Below are 25,216 nucleotides of genomic sequence, written 5' to 3'. Positions count from 1 at the left end.
AGGAGTACTTAAGCCAGCATTCTGAGGAGACAGCACCCTCAACTGCGCACTGATGATGGCTTCTCAATTTAAGCCAAAACATCCGCAGACATTTACCAAGCTTGGCAATCAACCAAATTTCTAAATAGCCACCCTGAGCTACCAATATTCCGCAATAGTCCCAGCAGTGCCTTGGATATTTCTTAAAACACTCTATCCAGGACGTTCTCTCTCTTCCCTGTTCTTCTCAAAAATCTTGCATCCTGATGTGTTTAGAAAAGAAGAACCGAGTGATGTCAAAGCCAATAAATTTTTCAATCAACTCTGTCAAGATAAATTATGTTGCTGTTGGTTTATGGGATCTTGCTTTGTTCATTTAGTTGCTTTGTTTGCCAGCTTTATTGAATGAAGTAATTGCAGATGTTCTGAGCATGGTAGAGGCAAGTTCCTTCCTTTTCTTTCTCTGTCTCAGTGATTCAATGTGCTTCTCCTTACCCATCCCCACTGCCTATTATCCTTTGATAATAGAATTATCAAATCTATGAATCTCTGTTAGTATCTCTGTTAGAATCTCCGTTGATAATAGAATTATCAAATCTATGAATCTCTGTTAGTATTCATTTTTATTTTTACATTTGTGGGCCTATCCACCATCCTGTCTGTGTATATCGTCATGTCTTGCTGAGTAGTTGTATATATAGATTCGTGTACGCGTGTATTATGTGTCTTTGTGAATCTCTGTTATGCCTGTATAAGTGTCCATTTCACTGGTGAGGTATGCCCCCTGCAGATGGAGCTCCATGTATCTATTGGGAGAAGGATTGTCTCACATTCTGGAGGGATAGTGCACAAGAAACTCAGAAGAACTGTTTTTTCTGCTCAGTAATCATTCTTTCACCTGTATTTTGACAGTTTGTTCTTGCAATGGGAAATTACCTCAATAATGGACAGCCTAAAAGTCCCAAAACCACAGGATTTAAAATTAACTTCCTGACAGAGGTGAGTGACCTGACTAAGCAGGAGCTGGGTGCAAATGTAATCAGGTGATGAGTTAGTGGCAGTGTGCTTGAGCGAGAGGAAAAAAGAAAGAAATAAATAATTATGTTGGTGATCCTGGCAAATATGGGGTGAGAAGAGCAATTAATGCAAACACAAAGAAATCTGCAGATGCTGGAATTTCAAGCAACACACATAAAAGTTGCTGGTGAACACAGCAGGCCAGGCAGCATCTCTAGGAAGAGGTACAGTCGAGAGTCTTCTATCATTTCAGATCTCCCCCTCTGCCTTCCACTTTCAAATCTCTTACTAGCTCTTCTTTCAGTTAATCCTGACGAAGGGTCTCGGCCCGAAACGTCGACTGTACCTCTTCCTAGAGATGCTGCCTGGCCTGCTGTGTTCACCAGCAACTTTCATGTGTGTTGCAGAGCAATTAATGGTTGCTGTAGATAGTGGTTAATTATGGTGTGGTGTTGGGGGGTGTGGGGTAGAGAGAGGGTTGCAGGGATGATATCATGAAATGAAGTGAAGGGTTGTTAATGCTAGGACTCATTGGGAGAGCGGAGGGGATGTGTAACATGTATGTTTCTGTTAGGGCAGTGGAGAGAACTGGTTCATTTACATTTTATATAATGTGTTTGAAGCTTTCTCATGTTTCTCTCCCAGCTTGACACCACAAAGACTGTGGATGGGAAATCCACATTTTTACACATTCTTGCCAAATCACTGGGTCAGCACTTTCCCGAGCTGCTGGATTTTGCCAAGGAGATTCCAACAGTGGCACTTGCTGCAAAAGGTCAGCTATTAAGCAGTAATTAGACTCTGCCTGAGAAGAATAATTGATGTGTTCAGAATATGCCATAATCTAAACATGCAAAGCTTTCACTTTGGCCAGAATCTTTGTGATAAACCTTTCTGACCCTCCACCATTTGTACGATGATGCTAAGGTTTCCGGGTGCTCATGCTGTTGTGTGGGTGAGAAGTGAAAACGTCATCAGAAAGTCATAGAGCTACACAGCATAGAAACAGGGTCTTCGGTCCGACTTGTCCATGTTGTCTCAGCTGCTCTTCTGCGGTATTTGGTCCGTAACCCTCTAAACCTTTTCTACCCATGAACCTGTGCAAATTAGTCTGTTGTAAACCTTTACCCTCTTAACTTAAACCCATGCTTTCTAGTCTTAGACTCACTCTATCCTGGGAAAAAGACCAGCCATTCTTATTCATGTGCCTCATTATTTTGTAAACCTCTAAGTAACCCATTAGCCTCCAGGGAAACAGTCCCAGCCTATCTATTTGCTTCTTACCTCCAACTTTCTATTCCCTCCAACTTTAGTTGCAGCATCATCTTTGAGAGGCTTTTCTGTACCTTCTTGGCTTCCTATAGGATAGCAAACAGAGCTGCCCACAGTTCCACCCATGTGACATTCAATGTTAACAAGGCATCTCAGTGTTTATACTCAATGGTTCATCCAGTGAAGAGGCCATAGGCTAAGGGTGAAGGATCAAATGTTTAAGGAGAATATGAGGGGGAATTTCTTCACTCAGAAGGTGGTGAGAGTGTGGAACGAGCTGCCAGCAGAAGTGATGGATGCAGTTTTGATTTGAACATTTAAGAGGAATTTGGATAGGTACATGGATGGAAGAGTTATGGAGGGCTATGGCCCGGGTGCAGGTCGATGGAAATAGGCAGCATAATAGTTCAGCACAGACTAGATGGGCTGAAGGGCCCCTTTCTGTGCTTTGGTGTTCTGTAACTCTATGTACTTGGTACAATATGCCTCTCTGTCTCGCTGCAATACAACACTATCCAGTGACCTGCCATTTACTATGTACATTGTGCCCTGCTTTAACTTACAAAATGCATTACTTTGCACCCATCTGAATTAAATTCCATCTGCTATTCCCTTACCCATTTTTCCAGTTGATCTAGATTATTTTGTCACCTTAGGCAATCTTCTTCACTATCCATCATGCCACCAATTTTGATATCATCTGCAGACTTAATAACCATGCCACCCTGCAACATCCTTGTAATTTTTCTCTGTACTCATACTGATATCATTTCTGTAGGTAGGTGACTGGAACGGCACACAATGCTCCAAATAAGGCATCACCAATATCAATACAACTTCAATATAACATTTCAACTCCCATACTTACTATTTATGAAGTCAAAGGTGCCAGAACATTTCTTTACAATTCTATCTGCCTGTGACACCACTTTCAAGGAAATATGAGTCTGTATTCACAGATCCCTCTATTCAATAGCATTCCTCAGTGCCCTACTGATCACTGTGTAAGACCTATCCTGGCTTGTCCTCCCAAAGTGCAACACCTCACAGTGGTCTGCAGTAAATTCAATCTGCCATTTTTCAGCTTATTTTGTCAACTGATGCAGATCCCTCTGCAAGCCATGATAGCCCTTCTCGCTGTCCACTATGTCCCCAATCTTGGTATCATCCACAGATTTTCTGATCCAGTGTACAACATTTTCATCCAGATCGTTGATGTACAGTACATAATAAATAACAACAGATTCAGCACCGATTCTTATGGCAATCCACTAGTCGCAAACCTTCTTTCAGAATTGCAACCATCTACCATCACTCTTTGGCTTCTCCTGCAAAGCCAATGACATATCCAATTTACTACCTCACTTTGAAAGCCAAGCCACTGAGCCCTCTTGACCAACCTCCCAAGTGCTATCAAAAGCTTGCCAAAGTCCACGTAGAAAACATCCAACTGCCTTGCCTTCAACTTTCCTGGTAACCTCCTCGAAATATTTAATAGGATTGCTTAGACATGCACTGCCACGCACAAAGCCATGTTGACAAATCTAATGTGCTCCTGTTTATGCAAATACTTATATATACCTTTCAATAACTTACCCACTACTGACGTCAGACTCATTGGCCTTTAATTTCCCATCTTATGCTTTACACCCTTTCTTAAACAAGGATAAAACATTAACTATCCTCCCATCCTCCGGCACCTCACCTGTGGCTAAGGCATTTTAAATATCTTTGCTAGGGCCCCTACAATTTCTGCACTAGCCTCCCCTAGAGTCTGAGTTTTGTAAAAAAAAAAAGAATGAGGAAAGATTGTAGTGCCGAAATGTGCAAAGCTGATAGAGACCTGGCCACACAGATTCAAGGCTGCACTTGCTGTCAAAGGTGCATCTACTAAATACTAACTTGAAGATCGTGAATACTTATGCAAACAATTATTTTGTTTTTTATACTTGTAAATAATTTAGATCACTTTGTAGAGAACCATTTTCAATTTGACACAAAAGTCTTTTTCTGTTACTCAGTGTCACAAAAAGCCAAATTAAATCCACTGTGATTCAATGGTGTAAAACAATAAAACATGAAAAGGGGGTGAATACTTTTTTATCGGCACCGTGTGTATGTGTGTGTGTGTATATATATATATATATATATATATATATATATATATATATAGAGAGAGAGAGAGAGACACACACACACACACACACACACACACACACACAATATCGCTATATTCAACAACAACAATGCTGGAAGAACTATGAAAAAAGCATAGTCGACGTTTCAGGCCGAAACTTCGGCAGGACTGGAGAAAACAGGCTGAGGAGTAGATTTGAAAGGTGTGGGGAGGGGAGAGAGAAACACCAGGTGATAGGTGAAACCTGGAGGGGGAGGAATGAAGCCAAGTGCTAGGAAGTTGATTGGTGAAAGAGACAGAAGGCCATGGAAGAAAGAAAAAGGTGGGGGAGGGGTGGAGGAGCACCAGAGGAAGGTGATGGTCAAATAAGGAGATAACATGAGAGAAGGAAAAGGGAATGGGAAATGGTGAAGTGTGGAGGAGGCATTACCAGAAGTTTGAGAAATCGATGTTCATGGCATCAGGTTGGAGGCTACCCAAACGGAATGTAAGGTGGTGTTCCTCCAACCTAAGTGTGGCCTCATCACGACAATGGAGGAGGTCATGGACGGACATATCAGAATGGGAATAGGAAGTGGAATTAAAATGGGCGGCCACCGGGAGATCCTGCTTGCTCTGGCGGACGGAGTGTAGATGCTCGACAAAGCGGTCTCCCAATCTACGTCGGGTGTCACCGATATACAGGAGGCCACACCAGGAGCATCAAACACAGTAAATGACTCCAACAGACTCACAGGTGAAGTGTCGCCTCACCTGAAAGGACTGTTTGGGGCTCTGAATGGTAGTGAGGGAGGAGGTGTAGGGGCAGATGTAGCACTTGTTCTGCTTTCAAGGATAAGTGCCATGAGGGAGATCAGTGGGGAGGGATGAATGGATAAGAGGGTTGCATAGGGAGTGATCCCTAGGCGAAAGTGGGGAGGAGGGAAAGATATGTTTTGTGGTGGGATCTAGTTGGAGGTGGCGGAAGTTTCGGAGAATTATGTGCTGGATACGGAGGCTGGTGGGGTGGTAGGTAAGGACAAGAGGAACCCTATCCCTGATAAGGTGGCGGGAGGATGGGGTAAGAGCAGATGCATGTGAAATGGAAGAAATGTGTTTGAGGTCAGTGTTGATGGTGGGGGAAGGAAAGCCCCTTTCTTTGAAAAAGGAGGACATCTCTTTTGTTCTAGAATGAAAAGCCTCATCCTGAGAGCAGATGTGGTGGAGAAGGAGGAATTGAGAGAAGGGGATGACGTTTTTACAAGTGGCAAGGTGGGGCAAGGTATAGTCCAGGTAGCTGTGAGAGTCTGTTAGTTAATAATAGACATCGGTGGATAAGCTGTCTCCAGCAATAGAGACAGTGAGATCGAGAAAGGGAAGGGGAGTGTCCGAAATGGACCAGGTGAATTTGAGGGCAGGGTGGAAGTTGTACGCAAGGGGAATGAAATCGATGAGTTCAGCATGGGTGCAGGAAGCAGCACCAATGCAATTGTCAATGTAGTGTAGGAGAAGTGTGGGACGGTCACCAGTGTAGACTTGGAACATAGACTGTTACCATACTCATCTTCTTGCAGGCATTTGCAGTAAATACAATGAACACAATAGAATCAATGAAAGACTGCCCACAATAGGACAGATAACAGCCAATATGCAAAAGCAACAAACTTTGCAAATACAAAAGAGAAAATAAATTAAAAGATAAATAGCAATAAATATCGAGAACATGAGATGAAGCACCCTAGAGAGTGAGTCCATAGGTTGTGAGAACAGTTCAATGATGGGAGCGAATGTAGTTAACCCTGCTGGTTCAAGAGCCTGATGGCTGTAGGGTAATAACTATTCCTGAACCTGGTGTTGTGGGTTATGATGATCCTGTACCTTTTTCCTGATTACAGCAGCGAGAAGAGAGCTTGGTGTGGATGGTGGGGGTAGATAGATGCTGTTTTCCTGTGACAGCACTTCGTGTAGATGTGCTTAATGGTGAGGAGGGCTTTACCTGTGATGGGCTGGGCTCTATCTAGTACTTTAAACACCGGAACAACATTGGCTATCCTCCAATACCCTGGTACCTCTCCTGTCGCTAAGGATATTTTAAATATCTCTGCTAGGGCCCCAGTAATTTCTGTGCTTGCCTCCCGTAGGTTCTGAGAGAACACCTTGTCAGGCCCTGGGGATTTATCCTCCCTGATTTGCCTTAGGATAGCAAACACCTCCTCCTCTGTAATCTGTACAAGCTCCATGAAACTGATACTGCTTTGCCTTACTTCTATAAACTCTGTATTCATCTCCCGAGTAAATACAGTTGCAAAGAACATATTTAAGACCACCCCTATCTGTTTTGGCTCCGCACATGGATTACCATTCTGGTCTTCAAGAGGACCAGTTTTGTTCCTAGCAATCCTTTTGCTCTTAACATACCTGTAGAATCCTTTAGGATTCTGCTTCACCTTGTCTGCTAGAGCAACTTCGTGCCTTCTTTTAATCTTCCTGATTTCTTCCTTAAGTGTTTTCTTGCATGTCTTATAATTCATAAGCTCCTCATTTGTTCCTACTTGCCTATACCTGCTGAGAACTCCTTTTTTTCTCTTAATCAGGGCCTCAATATCTCTTGAAAACCAAGGTCTTTACCTTTTATTCTGACAGGTACATACAAACTTTGAACTCTCAAAATTTTGTTTTTGAAGGCCTCCCACTTTCTAAGTACACCTTTACCAGAAGTCAGCCAGTCCTAACCCACTCTTGCCAGGTCATTTCTGATACCATTAGAGTTGGCCTTTCTCCAATTTCAAATCTCAACCCATGGACCAGACCTATCTCTTTGTATATTTACTTTAAAACTAATGGCATTGTGGTTACTGGATATATATATATATATATATATATATATATATATATATATATATATAAATACATATATATATAAAACTCTTTTTTTCCCCCAGTTAACCAGAGAACAATAACTGCTGAAATTGGTGACATACATTCAACAAGGAAGGAAATACAGACAGCTTGTGAGAACATAACTGTGACTGAAGAAGACAGATTTGCTGCAGTCATGACTGTATCCTTCCTGTCAGAGGGTACTACTCTCAGTGTCTAATATCTCAGTATTATTCTTGTCCTTTCTACTTTGTGACATACGAAGGGAGGATATTCCTGAGGAAATATCCAGTGATGCTGTATGGCTAGAGTTTAGAATTAAAAAAGGAAATAATCACTTTGATGGGATTGTACTAAGGACCAACTAATGATTAAAAGGAATTTGAAGAGATTGTTGGGATCAGAGAGAAATTTCCCAAAATACTTCCTTGTTTGTTGCTGCTAAGACTTTCTCCCAAAAGGTGTTGACCGCGACATGAACAGAGTGCACCAAATGTGCATAGGAGTGGTGTGCAGGCCCTTGCTCATGACCTCCATCTTGCAACCTTTAGTTATACTCAATAACTTGGCCATGCTTAAATGGATGCTACACTGTTTTTTTCATTTGGGAACATAGCTGCCTGGTAGAGAGCCCAGTAAGAGTTGATTGAGATCACTGGTTACCAAAGGCCTACCAAATCTGTGTTGTGAATGTGGCTCAGAGGGTGGGCAGAGCAGTGGAGCCTGTGTTGGTGCAGAAGGAGAGGCAACAATGACTGTGCCGGAGAGGGGCGGGGGGTAGGAGTGGATGGGATTGTTTGAGGATCAGAGATGGGAGGGAGGCCATTTAATGTCAGAGAAATGTATAAAATATACATCCTGAAATTCTTTTTTTTCACAAATATCCATGAAAACAGAGGAGTGCCCCAAAGAATGAATGACAGTTAAATGTTAGAACTCAAAGACCCCTCCTAGCTCCCCCTCCCACATGCAAGCAACAGCAAGGCAACAACCCCCCCCCCCCCATGGGGCTTTGGAAGATCATGCATAGTCAGAGAAGTGAAGCAACATTGGGTTCTGCTGGGGAACGGACACAGGTGAGAGATTGTGTATTAGAATCAGTGAGGGATTGTCTGAGCATGGATGGTACTGTGCTTTGAGACTTTGTATTACACATGATTATTAAACAGGAGTTACACAGAGATAGTCACCCCTAAGAGTCAGGTGACTGTCAGGAGAGGGAAGGGGAATAGACAGAATGAGCAGAGCACCCCTGTGGCCATTCCCACCAATAATAAGTATACCTTTTTGGATACTGTTGGTGGGGACGACCTACCAGGGACAAGTTGCAGTGGTTGCGTCTCTGGCACTGAGCTGGGACCCTCAGCTCAGAAGGGAAGGAGGGAAAAGACCAGAGCAGTAGTGATAGGGGATTCGATAGTTAGGGGGACAGATAAGAGGTTCTGTGGAAGAGATTGAGAATCCCAGATGGTCTGTTGCCTCCCTGGTGCCAAGGTCCACAATATCTCAGATCGAGTTCTTAGTATTCTCAAGAGGGAGGGTGAGCAGCCAGTTGTTGTGGTCCATGTAGGGACCAATGACGTGGGTAGGAAGAGTTAGGAGGTCCTGAAAGGCGAGTTTAGAGAGTTAGGCGCCAAGTTAAAGGACAGGACCTCCAGGATAGGAATCTCAGGATTGCTACCAGTGCCATGTGCAGGCGGGATTAGAAATAATAAGATAGCGTAGATCAACACGTGGCTGAAGACATGGTGCAGGAGGGAGGGCTTCAGATTTATAGATAATTGGGCAGTTTCCCAGGGAAGGTAGGGCCTGTTCCGGTGGGACGGTTTACATCTGAACTGGAGGGGGACAAATATTCTTGCAGGTAGGTTTGCTAGAGAGGCTTCAGTGGATATAAACTAGATACAAGGGGGTAGGGGAACTAGAGTGTAGGAACAGATATAGGGGAGAAGGAAGAAAAAGGAGATAGTAAAGTTGTTAGTGATAAACAGAGAGTAAGAGGTGGAAAAATTCTTAAGTGCATTTATTTTAATGCTGCAGCATTGTAAGAAAGGTGGATGAGCTTAAGAGCATGGATTAATACCTGGTAGTATGATGTTGCAGCTATTAGTGAAATATGGTTGCAGGCGGGGTGTGATTGGCAACTAAATATTCCTGGATCTTGTTGCTTCAGGTGTGATAGAATCGGAGGGACAAGAGGGGGAGGTGTTGCATTGCTTGTCAGAGAAAATATTACAGTGATGCTCTGGCAGGATAGATCAGAAGGCTCATCTAGGGAGGCTATTTGGGTGGAATTGAGGAATAGGAAAGGTGTAGTAACACTTATAGTGGTGTATTATAGACCACCTAATGGGGAGCAAGAACTGGAGGAGCAAATTTGTAAGGAGATAGCAGATATTTGTAGTAAGCACAAGTTTGTGATTGTGGGAGATTTTAATTTTCCACACATGGACTGGGAAGCCCATACTGTAAAAGGGCTGGAGTTTGTAAAATGTGTGCAGGATAGTTTTTTGCAGCAATACATAGAGGTACCAACTAGAGAAGGGGCAGTGTTGGATCTCCTGTTAGGGAATGAGATAGGTCAGGTGACGGAGGTATGTGTTGGGGAGCACTTCGGGTCCAGTGATCACAATGCCATTAATTTCAATATAATTATGGAGAAGGATAGGTCTGGACCCAGGGTTGAGATTTTTGATTGGAGAAAGGCTAACTTTAATGAGATGCAAAAGGATTTAGAAGGAGTGGATTGGGACAATTTGTTTTATGGGAAGGATGTACCAGAGAAATGGAGGTCATTTAAAGGTGAAATTTTGAGGATACAGAACCTTTATGTTCCTGTTAGGTTGAAAGGAAAGGTTAAAAGTTTGAGAGAGCCATGGATTTCAAGGGATATTGGAAACTTGGTTTGGAAAAAGAGAGATATCTACAATAAATATAGGCAGCATGGAGTAAATGAGGTGCTCAAGGAATATAAAGAATGTAAAAAGAATATTAAGGAAGAAATTAGAAAAGCTAAAAGAAGATACGAGGTTGCTTTGGCAAATAAGGTGAAAATAAATTCAAAGGGTTTCTACAGTTATATTAATAGCAAAAGGATAGTGAGGAATAAAATTGGTCCCTTAGAGATTCAGTGTGGATAGCTATGTGTGGAACTAAAAGAGATGGGGGAGATTTTGAACAATTTCTTTTCTTCAATATTCACTAAGGAGAAGGATATTGAATTGTGTAAGGTAAGGGAAACAGGTAGGGAAGTTATGGAAACTATGATGATTAAAGAAGAGGAAGTATTGGTGCTTTTAAGGAATATAAAAGTGGATAAGTCTCTGGGTTCTGACAGGATATTCTCTGGGACCTTGAGGGAAGTTAGTGTAGAAATAGCAGGGGCTCTGACAGAAATATTTCAAATGCCATTAGAAACAAGGATGGTGCAGGAGGATTTTAATGGAAAGTATTCTTAGAGATGGTATATATATAATTATCTGGATGGACAGGGTCTGATTAGGAACAGTCAACATGGATTTGTGCGTGGAAGGTCATGTTTGACAAATCTTATTGAATTTTTTGAAGGGGTTGCTAGGAAAGTTGACGAGGGTAAAGCGGTGGATGTTGTCTATATGGACTTCAGTAAGGCCTTTGACAAGGTCACATGGATGGTTAGTTAGGAAGGTCCAATCGTTAGGTATTAATATTGAAGTAGTAAATTGGATTCAACAGTGGCTGGATGGGAGATGCCAGAGAGTAGTGGTGGATAACTGTTTGTCAGGTTGGAGGCCAGTGACTAGTGTTTACCTCAGGGATCTGTACAGGGTCCAATGTTGTTTATCATATACATTAATGATCTGGATGATGGGGTGGTAAATTGGATGAGTAAGTATACAGATGATACTAAGATAGGTGGCGTTGTGGATAATGAAGTAGGCTTTCAAAGCTTGCAGAGAGATTTAGGCCAGTTAGAAGAGTGGGCTGAAAGATGGCAAATAGAGTTTTAATGCTGATAAGTGTGAGGTGCTACACTTTGGTAGGACTAATCAAAATAGGACATACATGGTAAATGGTAGGGCATTGAAGAATGCAGTAGAACAGAGGGATCTAGCAATAATGGTGCATAGTTCCCTGAAGGTGGAATCTCATGTGCATAGGGTGGTGAAGAAAGCTTTTGGTATGCTGGCCTTTATAAATCAGAGCATTGAGTATAGGAGTTGGGATGTAATGTTAAAATTGTTCAAGGCATTGGTAAGGCCAAATTTGGAGTATTGTGTACAGTTCTGGTCACTGAATTATAGGAAAGATGTCAACAAAATAGAGAGAGTACAGAGAAGATTTACTAGAAAGTTACCTGGATTTCAGCACCTAAGTTACAGAAAAAGGTTGAACAAATTGGGTCTTTATTCTTTGGAGCGTAGAGGGTTGAGGGGGGACTTGAAAAAGGTATTTAAAATTATGAGGGGGATAGATAGAGTTGACATGGATAGGCTTTTTCCATTGAGAGTAGGGGAGATTCAAACAAGAGGACATGAGTTGAGAGTTATGGGGCGAAAGTTTAGGGGTAACACGAGGGGGAACTTCTTTACTCAGAGAGTGGTAGCTGTGTGGAATGAGCTTCCAGTAGAAGTGGTAGAGGCAGGCTCGATATTGTGATTTAAAGTAAAATTGGATAGCTATATGAACAGGAAAGGAAAGGAGGGTTATGGGCTGAGTGCAGGTCGATGGGAATAGGTGAGAGTAAGCATTCGGCATGGACTAGAAGGGCCGAGATGGCCTGTTTCCATACTGAAAGGCAGATCAGAATCAGAATCAGAATCAGGTTTATTATCACTGGCATGTGACGTGAAATTTGTTAACTTAGCAGCAGGAGTTCAATGCAATACATAATCTAGCAGAGAGAGAAAAAATAAATAAAATAAAACATAATAAATAAACAAGTAAATCAATTACGTATGTTGAATATATTTAAAAGAATGTGCGAAAACAGAAATACTGTGTATTTAAAAAAAGTGAGGTTGTGTCCAAAGCTTCAATGTCCATTTAGGAATCAGGTGGCAGAGGGGAAGAAGCTGTTCTTGAATTGCTGAGTGTGTGCATTCAGGCCTCTGTATCTCCTACCTGATGGTAACAGTGAGAAAAGTGCATGCCTTGGGTGCTGGAGGTCCTTAGTAATGGACACTGCCTTTCTCAGACACCGCTCCCTAAAGATGTCCTGGGTACTTTGTAGGCTAGTGCCCAAGGTGCAGCTGACTAGATTTACAATTTTGGGCAGCCTTTTTTGGTCCTGTGCAGTAGCCCCTCCATACCAGACAGTGATGCAGCCTGTCAGAATGCTGTCCACGGTACAACTATAGAAGTTTTTGAGTGTTTTTGTTGACATGCCAAATCTCTTCAAACTCCTTATGAAGTATATTCACTGTCTTGCTTTCTTTATAACTACATTGATATGTTGGGACCAGGTTAGATCCTCAGAGATCTTGACACCCAGGAACTTGAAGCTGTTCACTCTCTCCACTTCTGATCCCTCTATTAGGATTGGTACATGTTCCTTCGTCTTACCCTTCCTGAAGTCCACAATCAGCTCTTTCATCTTACTGATGTTGAGTGCCAGGTTGTTGCTGTGGCACCATTCCACTAGTTGGTATATCTCACTCCTGTACGCCCTCCCGTCACCACCTGAGATTCTACCAACAATAGTTGTATCGTCAGCAAACTTATAGATGGTATTTGAGCTATGCCTAGCCACACAGTCAGACTGATCAAGACTGCAGATGCTGGAATTTGGAGCAACAAACAAAAAGCTGGGGGAACTCAGCAAATCAGTCAGCATCTCCTGAGGGAAATGGATAGTTGATGTTTCAGATTGAGATTCTTCATCTGGACTCATGATATCCAGGTGAAGAATCTTAATGCAAAATATCAAATCTCCATTCCCCACCATAGATGTTTCTTGATCTGCTGACTTCTTCCAGTTTCAACTGAAGGATACTAGTGAAGTTGGTGGGTATTATCACATTCAGGTAGCGGTCTGGTCATGACAAATAATTAGATTGTTTATTTTATAATTCATGGTTACTGATTAAATTTAAATTGTGGGATTTGAACTCCAATCTCTGGTTTATTGTTCATTGAAACTCCTATCAAAGCTGGACAAAACAGTTCATAACAGGCAATAAAAATAGAAAAGACTGGAAATACTGACTGAAAAATGTGCTGTGGGCTGGGCTGGGTGGGATTAGATGTCATACAGACTGAGTGGAATTGTCCTACTGTTACTATCTTAACCAGAGTACCAGGCATTCCTGGGAGATGCCCAACCCCTTATTGCTTCCCTTGACTCCCTGCAGAACCGAGCCATCGAGGAGTTCAATAAAGTCTCAACATTTTTTGGAGAAGATTCAAAGGCAACCACAACAGAAGCTTTTTTTGGGATATTTGCAGAATTTATCACAAAGTTTGAGGTGAGATTTGAGATATTATTCTCAACAGATCTGTGCAGATGTTAGCCACAAATTACACCAAACATTTCCAAAGTGTCCTGACTAGATAAGTCCAACTTTTATATTTTCTTATATAAAAGCAATGTTCTCCTTCTATGAAAAGGGATGGTATTTGCTTTGGAGAGAATATGAGATTAGAGGATCAACTCAGGATTAGACAAGATATTCCTGTTTGGAACCAAATTGTAAGAGAGAGAGGAGAGGAATTAAATTTTGTGGTGAGAATTAGTTTCAGAAAGTAATGGCTCATAGAGGAGTTTAAAATTAAGTATATACAGACAGGAAAATGAAGAATAGACTGTATAATTTGTGATCAGTGGTGGTGAAAATGCTGGAGTTTATTATAAAAAAAGGAAAAGCAGAGCACTTGGAGACGAAACCAACATGGAAATTTCCAAATCCACTGGAAATTTCTGTGGATGAAACTACCAGAATGGATGAGGGAGAGCCCATATGGTGTATCAGACTTACGGAAAGAATTGATAGAGGATCAGGGTAAAGTGCTAATAAGATCAGAGAGCTGGTGGCCTGAGAGGAAACAAAGAACAGACATCAATAGGGCTTTTCCAAGTGACAGGCACAGACCACAAGTGTACCATAGGCATGGGTGCTGGGACCCCATACGCACAATGTATAAATGAGCCTCGAGCAGGATGCAGAGAAGTTGTAGATTGATTTGGATGGGTTGTGGAAGTGTGTAGATATGTTACAGGTGCAGTACAAAATGGATAAATATTTTGGTGCAGATTATTATCTGAAGAAAGCAGATTATTATCTGAAGTAGGAATTAGTTCAGGAGGACGTGTAGTAAGATCTAGGTGCCCTTGTGCAGCAGGTGATACAAGTAAATATTAGGAGGCAATAGGCCTTTAAGAAGGTAAATGATAATTTGGCCTTCATAGGAAGAACATTTGAGCACAAGACTAGGAATGTCATGCTGCAATTATACAGGGCCTTTGTGAGCATTGTGAGCTATTTTGTTCCCCTTGAAGATGTTCATGCAGTGGAGCAATTTTAATGGAGATTCACTGGATTGTATGCCGAAGTGGCAGAGCTGATGTTTGATGAGATTTTGGATCAACTATGCCTGTATTCAATTAGAATTTCGAAGATAAGAAGGGACTTCAATGAAATCCGCAAAATTCTAACAGGACTAGACAGATTAGATGCAATGTCAGGGTGCGCAGGAATATGGATCACAGACGAAAAGTGCAGGGTTCGCCATTTAGAACTGAGGTGAGGAAACATTTCTTTCCTTAGAAAGTGTGAACCGGTGGAACTCTCTGCCACAGGAAGAGGTTGAATCACAATAATTAAATTCATTCAGGAAGGAATTTGATATTTTTCCAGGGGTAAGGATACATGATGAAGGCTAGAACAAGGGACTGAATTTGGATGATCAGCTATGATCATACTGAATGGTGGAGCAGACTGGAAGGGCTGAATGGCCTACTGCTGCTCTTATTGTCTATGTTTCTATGGTGGGCCAATACAATGGAGACCATGGGGACTTAAGACGTGGCGGAGAGCTAGAGTGCATATATGAAATCTGCATTTATTTCTGTGGATGATGTACAACTGAAGTATGTGGATCAGGAAAAAAAGAGTGTTTGACAAGTCTGGAGGTGAACGTCTGATAACTGAATGGAAGACACCACCAGAAATGTTTTGGCTCTGATTTAATAGCTGATTGGATCTGCACAATGGTGCTTTCACAGAGCTGAAATTTGGATGAAGCTTGAGTGATTATGTCCAAGCTAACAGAGGGACCACACTATGAGATGACAGAATTGGTTTTGGCCATTTTTGTGTCAGTAAAACAGATTATAGGTTCACTGGGCCTGGTTTCCGTTTGTGGCATAGATGTGTGAACAGAAGAGGGAGTATATGATAGACACCTGTGATCTCTGCCAGTCCATGGAAAAATACAGTGCTGATTAAAAAGTACTCATCCCCCCACCCCCCAGAAGTTCTCATGTTTTATTGTTTTACAAAATTCAATCACGGTGGATTTAATTTGGCTTTTTTGACACTGATCAACAAAAAAAGACTCTTTCATATCAAAGTGAAAACAGATCTTTACAAAGTGATCTTAATTAATTATAAATATAAAACACAAAATAATTGATTGCATAAGTATTCACCCTTGTTTAATATGACACACCAAATCATGACAGGTGCAGGCAATTGGTTTTAGAGGTCACAGTTAGTTAAATGGAGATCACCTGTGTGTAATCAAGATGTTTCAATTGATTGTAGTAAAAATACTGCTGTATCTGGAAGGTCCAACTGCTGGTGAGTTAGTATCCTGGTAAAAGCTACACCATGAGGACAAAAGAACACTCCAAGCAACTCTGTGGAAAAAGGTTATTGAAAAGCACAAGCCAGGAGATGGATACCAGAGAATTTCCAAGTCACTGAATATCCCTTGGAGTACAGTTAAGTCAATCATCAAGAAGTGGAATACAGCAGTATTCCCCCAGGCTGTGAGACTTCCGAAACTGTCCTCAAAAACTGAGTGACTGTCCAGGGGCCTAGTGAGGGAGCCCACCAAGACCTATGACAACTCTAGAGGAGTTATAAGCTTCAGTGGTTAAGATGGGAGAGATTGCACATACAACTGTTGCCTGAGTGCTTCACCAGTCAGAGCTTTATGGGAGAAGAGGCAAAGAGAAAGCCTCTGATGGGGAAAAAAGCTCACATGAAATCTCAGCTGGAATTTAGCAGAAGGCATGTGGGAGTCTCTGAAGTCACCTTAAGGAAGGTTCTGTGGTATGATGAAACCAAAATGGAACTTTATTTTGGTCATCAGACTAAACGCTATGTTTGGTGGAAGGCAAACATTGTACATCATCAAAAACACACCATCACTACTGTGAAGCATGGTGGTGGTTGTATCATGCTGTGGGGATGCTTCACTGTAGCAGGCCCTGGAAGGCTTGTGAAGGTAGAGGGTAAAATGAAAGCAGCAAAATACAGGGAAACCCTGGAGGAAAACCTGATGTAGTCTGCAAAAGAATTGCGACTTGAGGGATGATTTGTTTTCCAGCAAGACAATGACCCCAAGCATAAAGCTGGATAAAGGAATGGCTTAAAAACAACAAAGTTAATTGCCTGGAGTGGCCAAGTCTGAGTTGTGAGAAGATTGCATAGCTGGATTTATTCGCACTGGTATGCTGGAAGGCTGGCTGGTGGTGCAGTGACACCAGCACCAGACTCCAGAGCGAAGGTTCTCAAGTTCGAACCCAGTCGGGCCTTCCTGGGCACGCTTTCCATTCGTGCTGGGTTGAATGTCGAGCTCGCAACTCGGCCTCGTATTTTTAAAAAAAAAAAAAAAAGACTGCGCTGTGAGAAGGATGTGGGGGACCACTCACAGAATCTTTCTTCCAAGACAACCACTTGAAAAGTGGTTGCTGGGGCTCTGGCAGAGTATGGCACACAAAAGAAAAAATGCAGGAAGCTGAAGCCTTTTGCAGAAGTTTATAGAATTTTTAACTTCAAGTTTTTCTTCATTCTATAGTACACATGTATACAGCTAAACAAAACAACATTACTTTGGGACCAAGGTGAAAAACAGTGTATGGAGTATAAAATAATATTATTAACACAATATTAACAGATAAAAATATGTTGTAAGTGTACAAGTTGGCACAAAGTGCATATATGTTGTATAGTTAAATATACAAGTATATCATAAATAATGTGTACTGGGTGGTAGCAGGCTGCTAAGAAGTCTCCCAGCTGGGGAAAGATGGTTAGAATCTTTTTCCCAGGACAGGTTAGCCTAGAACTAAAGGGCATAGGTTTAAGATGAGAGGAGAGAAATTCAAAGCAGACTTGAGGGGCAAGTTTTTTTTTATATAGTTATATAGAACAAGCTGCCGGAGGTGGTGGTAAAAATAGATACATTTATAATGGTTTTTTGCATCTGTATTTACTAAGGAAACTGGCATGGAGTCTATGGAAATAAGACAAACAAGTAGTGAGGTCATGGAACCTATACAGATTGAAGAGGAGGAGGTGCTTGCTATCTTGAGTCAACTCAGAGTGGATAAATCCCCAGGACCTGACAGGGTATTCCCTGGGACCTTGAAGGAGACTAGTGTTGAAATTGCAGGGGCCCTGGCAGATATATGTAAAATGTCGGTATCTACGGGTAAGGTGCTGGAGGATTGGAGGATAGCTCATGTTGTTCTGCTGCTTAAAAAAGGCTCTAAAAGTAACCCGGGAAATTATAGGCCGGTAAATTTGATGTTGGTAGTAGGTAAGTTATTGGAAGGAGTACTAAGAGATAGGATCTACAAGTAACACACACAAAAAACGCTGGTGAACGCAGCAGGCCAGGCAGCATCTATAGGAAGAGGTACAGTCGACGTTTCGGGCTGAGACCCTTTGTCAGGACTAACTGAAAGAAGAGATAGTAAGTGATTTGAGAGGGGGAGGGGAGAAGACAGGAGGGGGAGCGAGAGGGATGGAGCTAAGAGCCAAGGATCTACCTGTATTTGGAGAGACAGGGACTTATTAGGGAGAGTCAACATGGCTTTGTGCGTGATAGGTCATGTTTAACAAATCTATTAGAGTTTTTTGAGGAGGTTACCAGGAAAGTAGATGAAGGGAAGGCAGTGGATATTGTCTACATGGACTTCAGTAAGGCCTTTGACAAGGTCCTGCATGGGAGGTTAGTTAGGAAGATTCAGTCACTAGGTATACATGGAGAGGTAGTAAATGGGATTAGACATTGACTGAATGGAAGAAGCCAGAGTGTGGTAGTGGAGGATTGCCTCTCTGAGTGGAGGCCTGTGACTAGTGGTGTGCCACAGGGATCAGTGCTGGGTCCATTGTTATTTGTCATCTATATCAATGATCTGGATGATAATGTGGTAAATTTGATCAGCAAATTTGCTGATGATACAAAGATTAGAGGTGTAGTGGACAGTGAGGAAGGTTTTCAAAGCTTGCAGAGGGATTTGGACCAGCTGGAAAAATGAGCTGAAAAATGGCAGATGGAGTTTAATACAGACAAGTGTGAGGTATTGCACTTTGGAAGGACAAACCAAGGTAGAACATACAAGGTAAATGGTAGGGCACTGAGGAGTGCAGTAGGACAGAGGAATCTGGGAATACAGATACAAAATTCCCTAAAAGTGGCCGTCACAGGTAGATAGGGGCGTAAAGAGAGCTTTTGGTACATTGGCCTTTATAAATCGAAGTATTGAGTGTAAGAGTTGGAATGTTATGGTGAAGTTGTGTAAGGCCGAATTTGGAGTATTGTGTGCAGTTTTGGTCACCAAATTACAGGAAGTATATTAATAAGGTTGAAAGAGTACAGAGAATGTTTACAAGGATCTTGCCGGGACTTGAGAAAGTGAGTTACAGAGAAAGGTTGAATAGGTTAGGACTTTATTCCCTGGAGCGTAGAAGAATGAGGGGAGATTTGATAGGGGTATATAAAATTATGATGGGTATAGATAGAGTGAATGCAAGCAGGCTTTTTCCACTAATGCTAGGGGAGAAAAAAACCAGAGGACATGGGTTAAGGGTGAGGGGGAAAAAGTTTAAAGGGAACATTAGCAGGGCTTTTTCACACAGTGGTGGGAGTGTGGAATGAGCTGCCAGATGAAGTGGTAAATGCGGGCTCACTTTTAAGAAAAACTTGGACAGGTACATGGATGAGAGGTGTATGGAGGGATATGGTCCAGGTGCAGGTCAGTGGGACTAGGCAGAAAAATGGTTTGACACAGCCAAGAAGGGCCAAAAGGCCTGTTTCTGCACTGTAATGTTCTATGGTTCTATAATGTCTAAAAGACACTTAAATAGTTGGATGGGAGAGATGCAGGAAAATGAGATTAATGTTGATAGGCATCATGGTTGGTGAATTGGGCTGAAAGGGCTCTGTCTGTGCTGTACAATACTATGATTCTAGATTAGTGTTTCCCAACCTTTTTCCCCAAAGCCCCTCTAAAGCACTTTCATACTGCCAATGCCCCTCTTCAGCACAATATACTTTCTGACGCCCCCATAGTGTAAAAACATGTCTACCATATGCTGACATGAGAAAAATGATTTGGATTTAAATTTTTATTTGTCTTTAAACCTAGCTTACACAGTACCTGTGCATTGTACAGCAGCTTTTTCAACTTATGAATTTCGATAATTTCTTCTTGAAAGCTCTCTTCCTGTTCTTCCACCTTGCAAAGAAATGGGTTAATTACCCAGTCCAGGATTTCCAGATCGTTCAAATCCTTGAATCAATTCTGAAAATCCTTCTTCAGTGACTGCAGGTGTAAGCAGTACTCTTGCAAATGACCATCTGTGAAAGAGAATGCCATACTTTCCATGCAGGGAAACTGTAAGAGTATTCTTTTCCCAATGGTATTTCCTATTTTCCAATAAAAGTGGATGCTGCATTTTTTGCCTGAATTAAACTGGCATTCTCACCCTGCTGTTTCATATTTAGAATGTTCATTTTGTCATATAAATCAGCTAGGAATGCCACATCTCCACATAGAAGTTAACCTTGTTTCCCATGCTCTTGTCAACTTTGAGCAAAAATTCAACCACAGTGTCAAAAAGATCAAATAAAAGTTTTAAGCTACAGGATTTTGACAGCCAACACGCTTCAGTGTGAAGAAGCAAGCCTTCAAGTTCTTCATCATTATCTTGGCATAACCATTAAAATATTCTGCTATTTAATGAATGAGCTTTAATTTTGTTGATAGCAGATATTACAAGAGTCGTGCTTGAAAAAAATCGCTGTCTGAGGTTTTTGGCTGTGAGATGTTAACGATGAATTACACAATGGATTGCAAACAGACTTGGAATTTCTTTATTCATAAATGCCACTAAACCAGCATAGCAACCTGTCATATGTGGTGCTCCATCTGTTGCCCATGAAATCATGTTCCTAATCAGAATGCTTTTACCCTCAATATACATTTTGAGCTGCTTGTAGATTGATTTTCCATTTTACAAAAGAGAATCTCTTAAATTTTTCCATTTTTGATAAACTGTACATATGCCATTAGCAATGCCTCATTGTCTCACACAGTTGACTCATCCAGTTGTATCCTAAATTCTGTTTTTTATAGCTCTGTACATAGTTGATACTCAATGTCTTCACTCATTTCATCAATATGACGAGCTACGGAGTTATTACTCAGAGGAATTGATTTTAAAATACTGGTATCCATTTTGAGAACAGTGGTGAACACTTCTGATACAGCAGGCATTATTAATCTTTCACCAATTATATGAGATTTTCCACACTTTGCTATAAGAAGCAATGAGATCACTATCAAGGTCATTTTTAGCTTTCTTGGGAAATAACTCGAATGAGCAACGCTTTTCAAATGCTTCTTTCATCTTCTAGAACTGAGTAATACCATAAGAAACCTTTTCAGCGTGTCTTTTACCGAAGTGTTCCTGCAATTTTCATAGTTTCATGGCTTCATTGAACAGTACAGTATTAAATTGAGATGCTGGGGCATTGCTGATCTGACGGGAGTGGAATAAAACCATATTCCAGCTCTGTAACATGGTATTAACACACTTCCTGTAGTTTCTGTTAGCAGATTTGCTTTGAGCTTCACCGCCTTCAGGCTCATACAGATCGCACCGTTTGTATTTATCCTTCATTAACAGGGCTAAATTAAAATAAAAAATTAACACAACCTGGGAATGCCTGTTGGATGTTGATGATAGCAGTGAGTTGACACAGATGGAACAATTGTAGCAGCACACAAAGGAATGAGAGGCGAAGATGAAAGCAGCAAAAATTATGTTGCTAGGGATTCAGACTGGAATCTGAATGTTAGTGAGGATAGAGCTGGTGTTCGGCAAGCTACCTTTATACTATTCCATTTGGCATGACTGATCAATCACGTAAGGTCTCATCATATCCAAAGATGGTTCTTGACTGCACATAGGAAGCCAAGGTCACTTTGAACATCTCAAGAGGAATCCTCAGGGTCGACAGGTTCACTGATCGGCTCCATTTCACTATTTGGTTGCGGCCAGCACTGTATCGCTGCATGAACTGTTTTCTGTAGATCTGTAGAGAAAGTTGAGAGGGCGTACTTGAGTTACCAACTGTTAAATTGCATGAACTCATTTCATACCATGAGTCAAGAGGAACTATTAGACACCCTGGTTGCTAATTTATGCATCCCCAATAACGTCTGTTTGGTTGGTAAGGTGGGATGAGTTTCCTGAGTTTCAGGCATGTTGTGACGATGAATGCTCACCGCCTGCAGGGCTATGGTTCTTCCTGTGTTCCAGTGCCTCATCCTTCTTTTTTGGAAAAGCCTACTGTAATGGTTGGTCAATTCTTGTGCCTCGTTAGGGTGCCGCTTACTACCCCCCCCCAAGAAACTTGAATCCTCCCCCCAATGCCTTCTTTTTCCCCTAATGAGGTGTAACCACCCTCATTGGGAATCATAGTTCTAGATGATGGAGTCCAGGAAAAACATTTAGTTGAGTTCTGCCATCTGGTATTACTGGGAATATTCAAGATAGAGATAGGATGGTTGTGCAAATAAGTGGAATATTTCTCTAAGACAGCTGTTAAATTCCAAGGAGAATATGATTCATATTAAGATAACATCATCAAAATAATGTGATTATAGCTGGGAAGTAGAATGTGATTACTGCTATATAGGTTATAGCAATGGAAAAAACAGTAAAGATTATCATTTGCTCCTCAAGATAAATGGATTAGAGATGGAATCAGAGAGACTGATGATAACAGTAATGAGGTCATCACCGATGAATCGGTGGGGGTGGGGGCTGAACACACAGATTGTTTCATGCAGTGATTGCTGTCTTGACTTTCATTTTCAGCTTGGCTAATAATTACAGACTCTCTTGTGAAAGAGGAGTCCATTCACACTAGTGTCCCTCTCTTTATACAGCACAAAACAGGCCCTTCAGACCAACTTGCAATGCCAGCTAAGATATCTAACTGAGCTAGTCCCACCCAGTTGCACACATTTGACCCATATCCCTGTAAATCATTCCTATCCATGTACTTGTCTAAGCATCTTTTAAACATTGTAATTGTGACTGCCTCTGCTGCTTCCTCAGGCAGCTTGTTCTATAAACCCATCATTAACGACCCTCAGATCCCTTTTAAATCTTACTTCTTTCACCTTAAAGCTATACCCTGTAGTTTTAGACTTCCGTGTGCTGTGGAAAGAAAAACTGTGACCTTATCTTTGCATGAGAAACTTCTGCAGATGCTGGAAATCCCAAGTGATGCAGGACTGTAAAAAAATTGAGAAGTCAGAGTAAGAAGGTGGGGGAAAGTGGTAGGTGATAGATGAAATTGGGAGAAGGGGAGGGGTGAGGTAAAGAGCTGGGAAGTTGATTGGTGAAAGAGATGAAGGGCCTGAGAAGGGTATTCTGATAGGGAAGGGTAGAAGACCATGGAAAAAAGGGAAGAGGGAGCAGCACCAAAGGAAAGTGATGGGCAGGTAAGGAGATAAGGTGAGAGAGGGAAACAAGATTGGAGACTAATGAAGGGGAGGGGCAATTACCAGAAGTTGGAGAAATCTATGTTCATGCCAGATGGAATATAAGGTGTTGTTTCTCCAGCCTGAGTATGCCTCATCGCGGCCATTGACTGACAGACAACCTTATCTTTACCCCTCATGATTCTACAAGATCTATAAAGTTCTATACCTCTATTAAGTGACACCTCAGCCTTCTTTGCTCCAGGAAAAAAGCCCTAGCCTATCCAGTATCTTCTTGTAATTCAAGCCCTCCAGTGCTGTTAGCATCCTTGTGAATCTTTTCTACACCCTATTCAGCTTAATGACATCCTTCCTATAGTCAGAGAACCAGAACTACACACAATACTTCAGGTGAAGTCTTACCTGTAACACAACATCCCAACCTTTGTAGTCAATACCTTGACCAATAAATTATGCCCAACACTTGTCTGACTGACACTTTCAGAATCAGAATCAGGTTTAATATCACCGGCATGTTGTGAAATTTGTTAACTTTGTGGCAGCAGTACATTGCAATACATGATAAATACAAAAAAATAACTGAATTACAGTCAATATATTTGTGTATATTAAATAATTAGTTAAAATAAGTAGTATAAAAAGAGATATAAGTAAAACAGTTTGTTCATGGGTTCAATATCCATTTAGAGATTGGATGGCACAGGGGAAGAAGCTTTTCGTGAATCACTGAATGTGAGTTATCTGGTTAAGTTAAATTACCAGTGGCTTATTCTGAAATTTATCAGGAACCCCCAAGACAAGAGTTGAACCTGATTAATTAGTTTTGGTTAATGAAGTAGAAAATTGGATTTAGTCCCTTTGTAGGAATTTGTCTACAGATGTATTCTGTAGGTTGGGCATACCCAAATGTTTGAAATTGACTGAAAATAACATCAAGTACAGTTTACCATGCAGGGTTTAACATTGCAAATCAGTTATCCACAGCAAAACTTAATCCTATTAATGCAAAACTGTAATTCATAACAGCTGGGTGACAAAGCGATTATAGCAGCCTGCTCCAGCTAACATAAGGTATGTGTTAGGTAGTTGTTTCTGTTCCAAGTCAGATGAAATAAAATATGCGTCATAGGGATAGACGTTTGGCTAACCGTTCTGATGCTTTGTCCATTACAGAGGGCGTACAATGAGACACGGGCCTCTGCAAACCTGCAGAACCTGAAGGTGGTTTCCCCGCTTGCCTGGTGACCTGAACAATGCTTCTGCAATCCCAGCACAGATTTTCCAAACAGTGCAATGTTGTTTGATGAAGTAAGATGATGGACGGGCCCAGTAATGGAATCTCTGTGTGTAATGACAGCGCTCAATAAAGTAGTGTCCATTTGGAAGCTGTATCACCAAAATCAGCTAGGCAACGGCACACTATCGGAGCTTGATGGATTCAGTGCACATCTAATGCCTGCCATATGGCTGCCCCCAACTTGTATATTAGGAATATGTTTGATACTTAAGTAAAAGCAGATCCTAAAATTGACCGCAGAGAAGTTAACGGTGTTTCCTCAATAAGAGTTTTATTAGCAATTCCTTTGAGAAACTTGATCACATAACCAAGGAACAGTGCAATACTGTTATTTCCTTCCCTCTTCCCCTTATTTTATGTTCACTTCACTCTTTCAATGACCCCAAATTCAGAAGTTCCTCCAGTACCTCTTATTTATCTTTGGTTGATAGTAACTCTCACATCCCCCACCCTAAATAACCAATGAAATGGAAACCAGAGCCAGCACCAAAGCATCTGATGTCAGTCTTGGTAATTGTTTGAACAGACAAGTCCAGGTAGAAATTGCAGCATTTGTGCGCATGGTTGAATTTGGAGCAGATGGGCTCCAAATTAGTGATTCCATATGGACGGGTGGGTAAGGCAGAGGATTCAGTCCTGGGTGTGTGGAGACAGGAACTCAACCACTGCCAGATGAAGAAAAGCTGAGGCTCATCTTCTT

The 25,216-nt window shown here is 41.5% G+C and overlaps 1 protein-coding gene across 1 annotated transcript in view; it reads left to right on the top strand.

Annotated features, from left to right (window-relative positions):
* Positions 1-24,471, top strand: part of LOC140202421 (delphilin-like) — a 366,191-nt gene extending 341,720 nt beyond the window's left edge. Inside the window, exons 18-22 of the mRNA XM_072267289.1 lie at positions 892-978; positions 1,642-1,771; positions 7,327-7,445; positions 13,546-13,710; positions 24,393-24,471. Of these exons, the coding sequence (XP_072123390.1) occupies positions 892-978; positions 1,642-1,771; positions 7,327-7,445; positions 13,546-13,710; positions 24,393-24,464 (573 nt within the window). The 3' untranslated portion in view covers positions 24,465-24,471. The remainder of the gene's footprint in view (positions 1-891; positions 979-1,641; positions 1,772-7,326; positions 7,446-13,545; positions 13,711-24,392) is intronic.
* Positions 24,472-25,216: the final 745 nt, after the last annotated feature.

This window comes from Mobula birostris, chromosome 9 (assembly GCF_030028105.1).
Source record: "Mobula birostris isolate sMobBir1 chromosome 9, sMobBir1.hap1, whole genome shotgun sequence".
NCBI classification, from domain to species: Eukaryota; Metazoa; Chordata; class Chondrichthyes; order Myliobatiformes; family Myliobatidae; genus Mobula; species Mobula birostris.
This window is presented reverse-complemented; position numbering and strand designations above follow the sequence as displayed.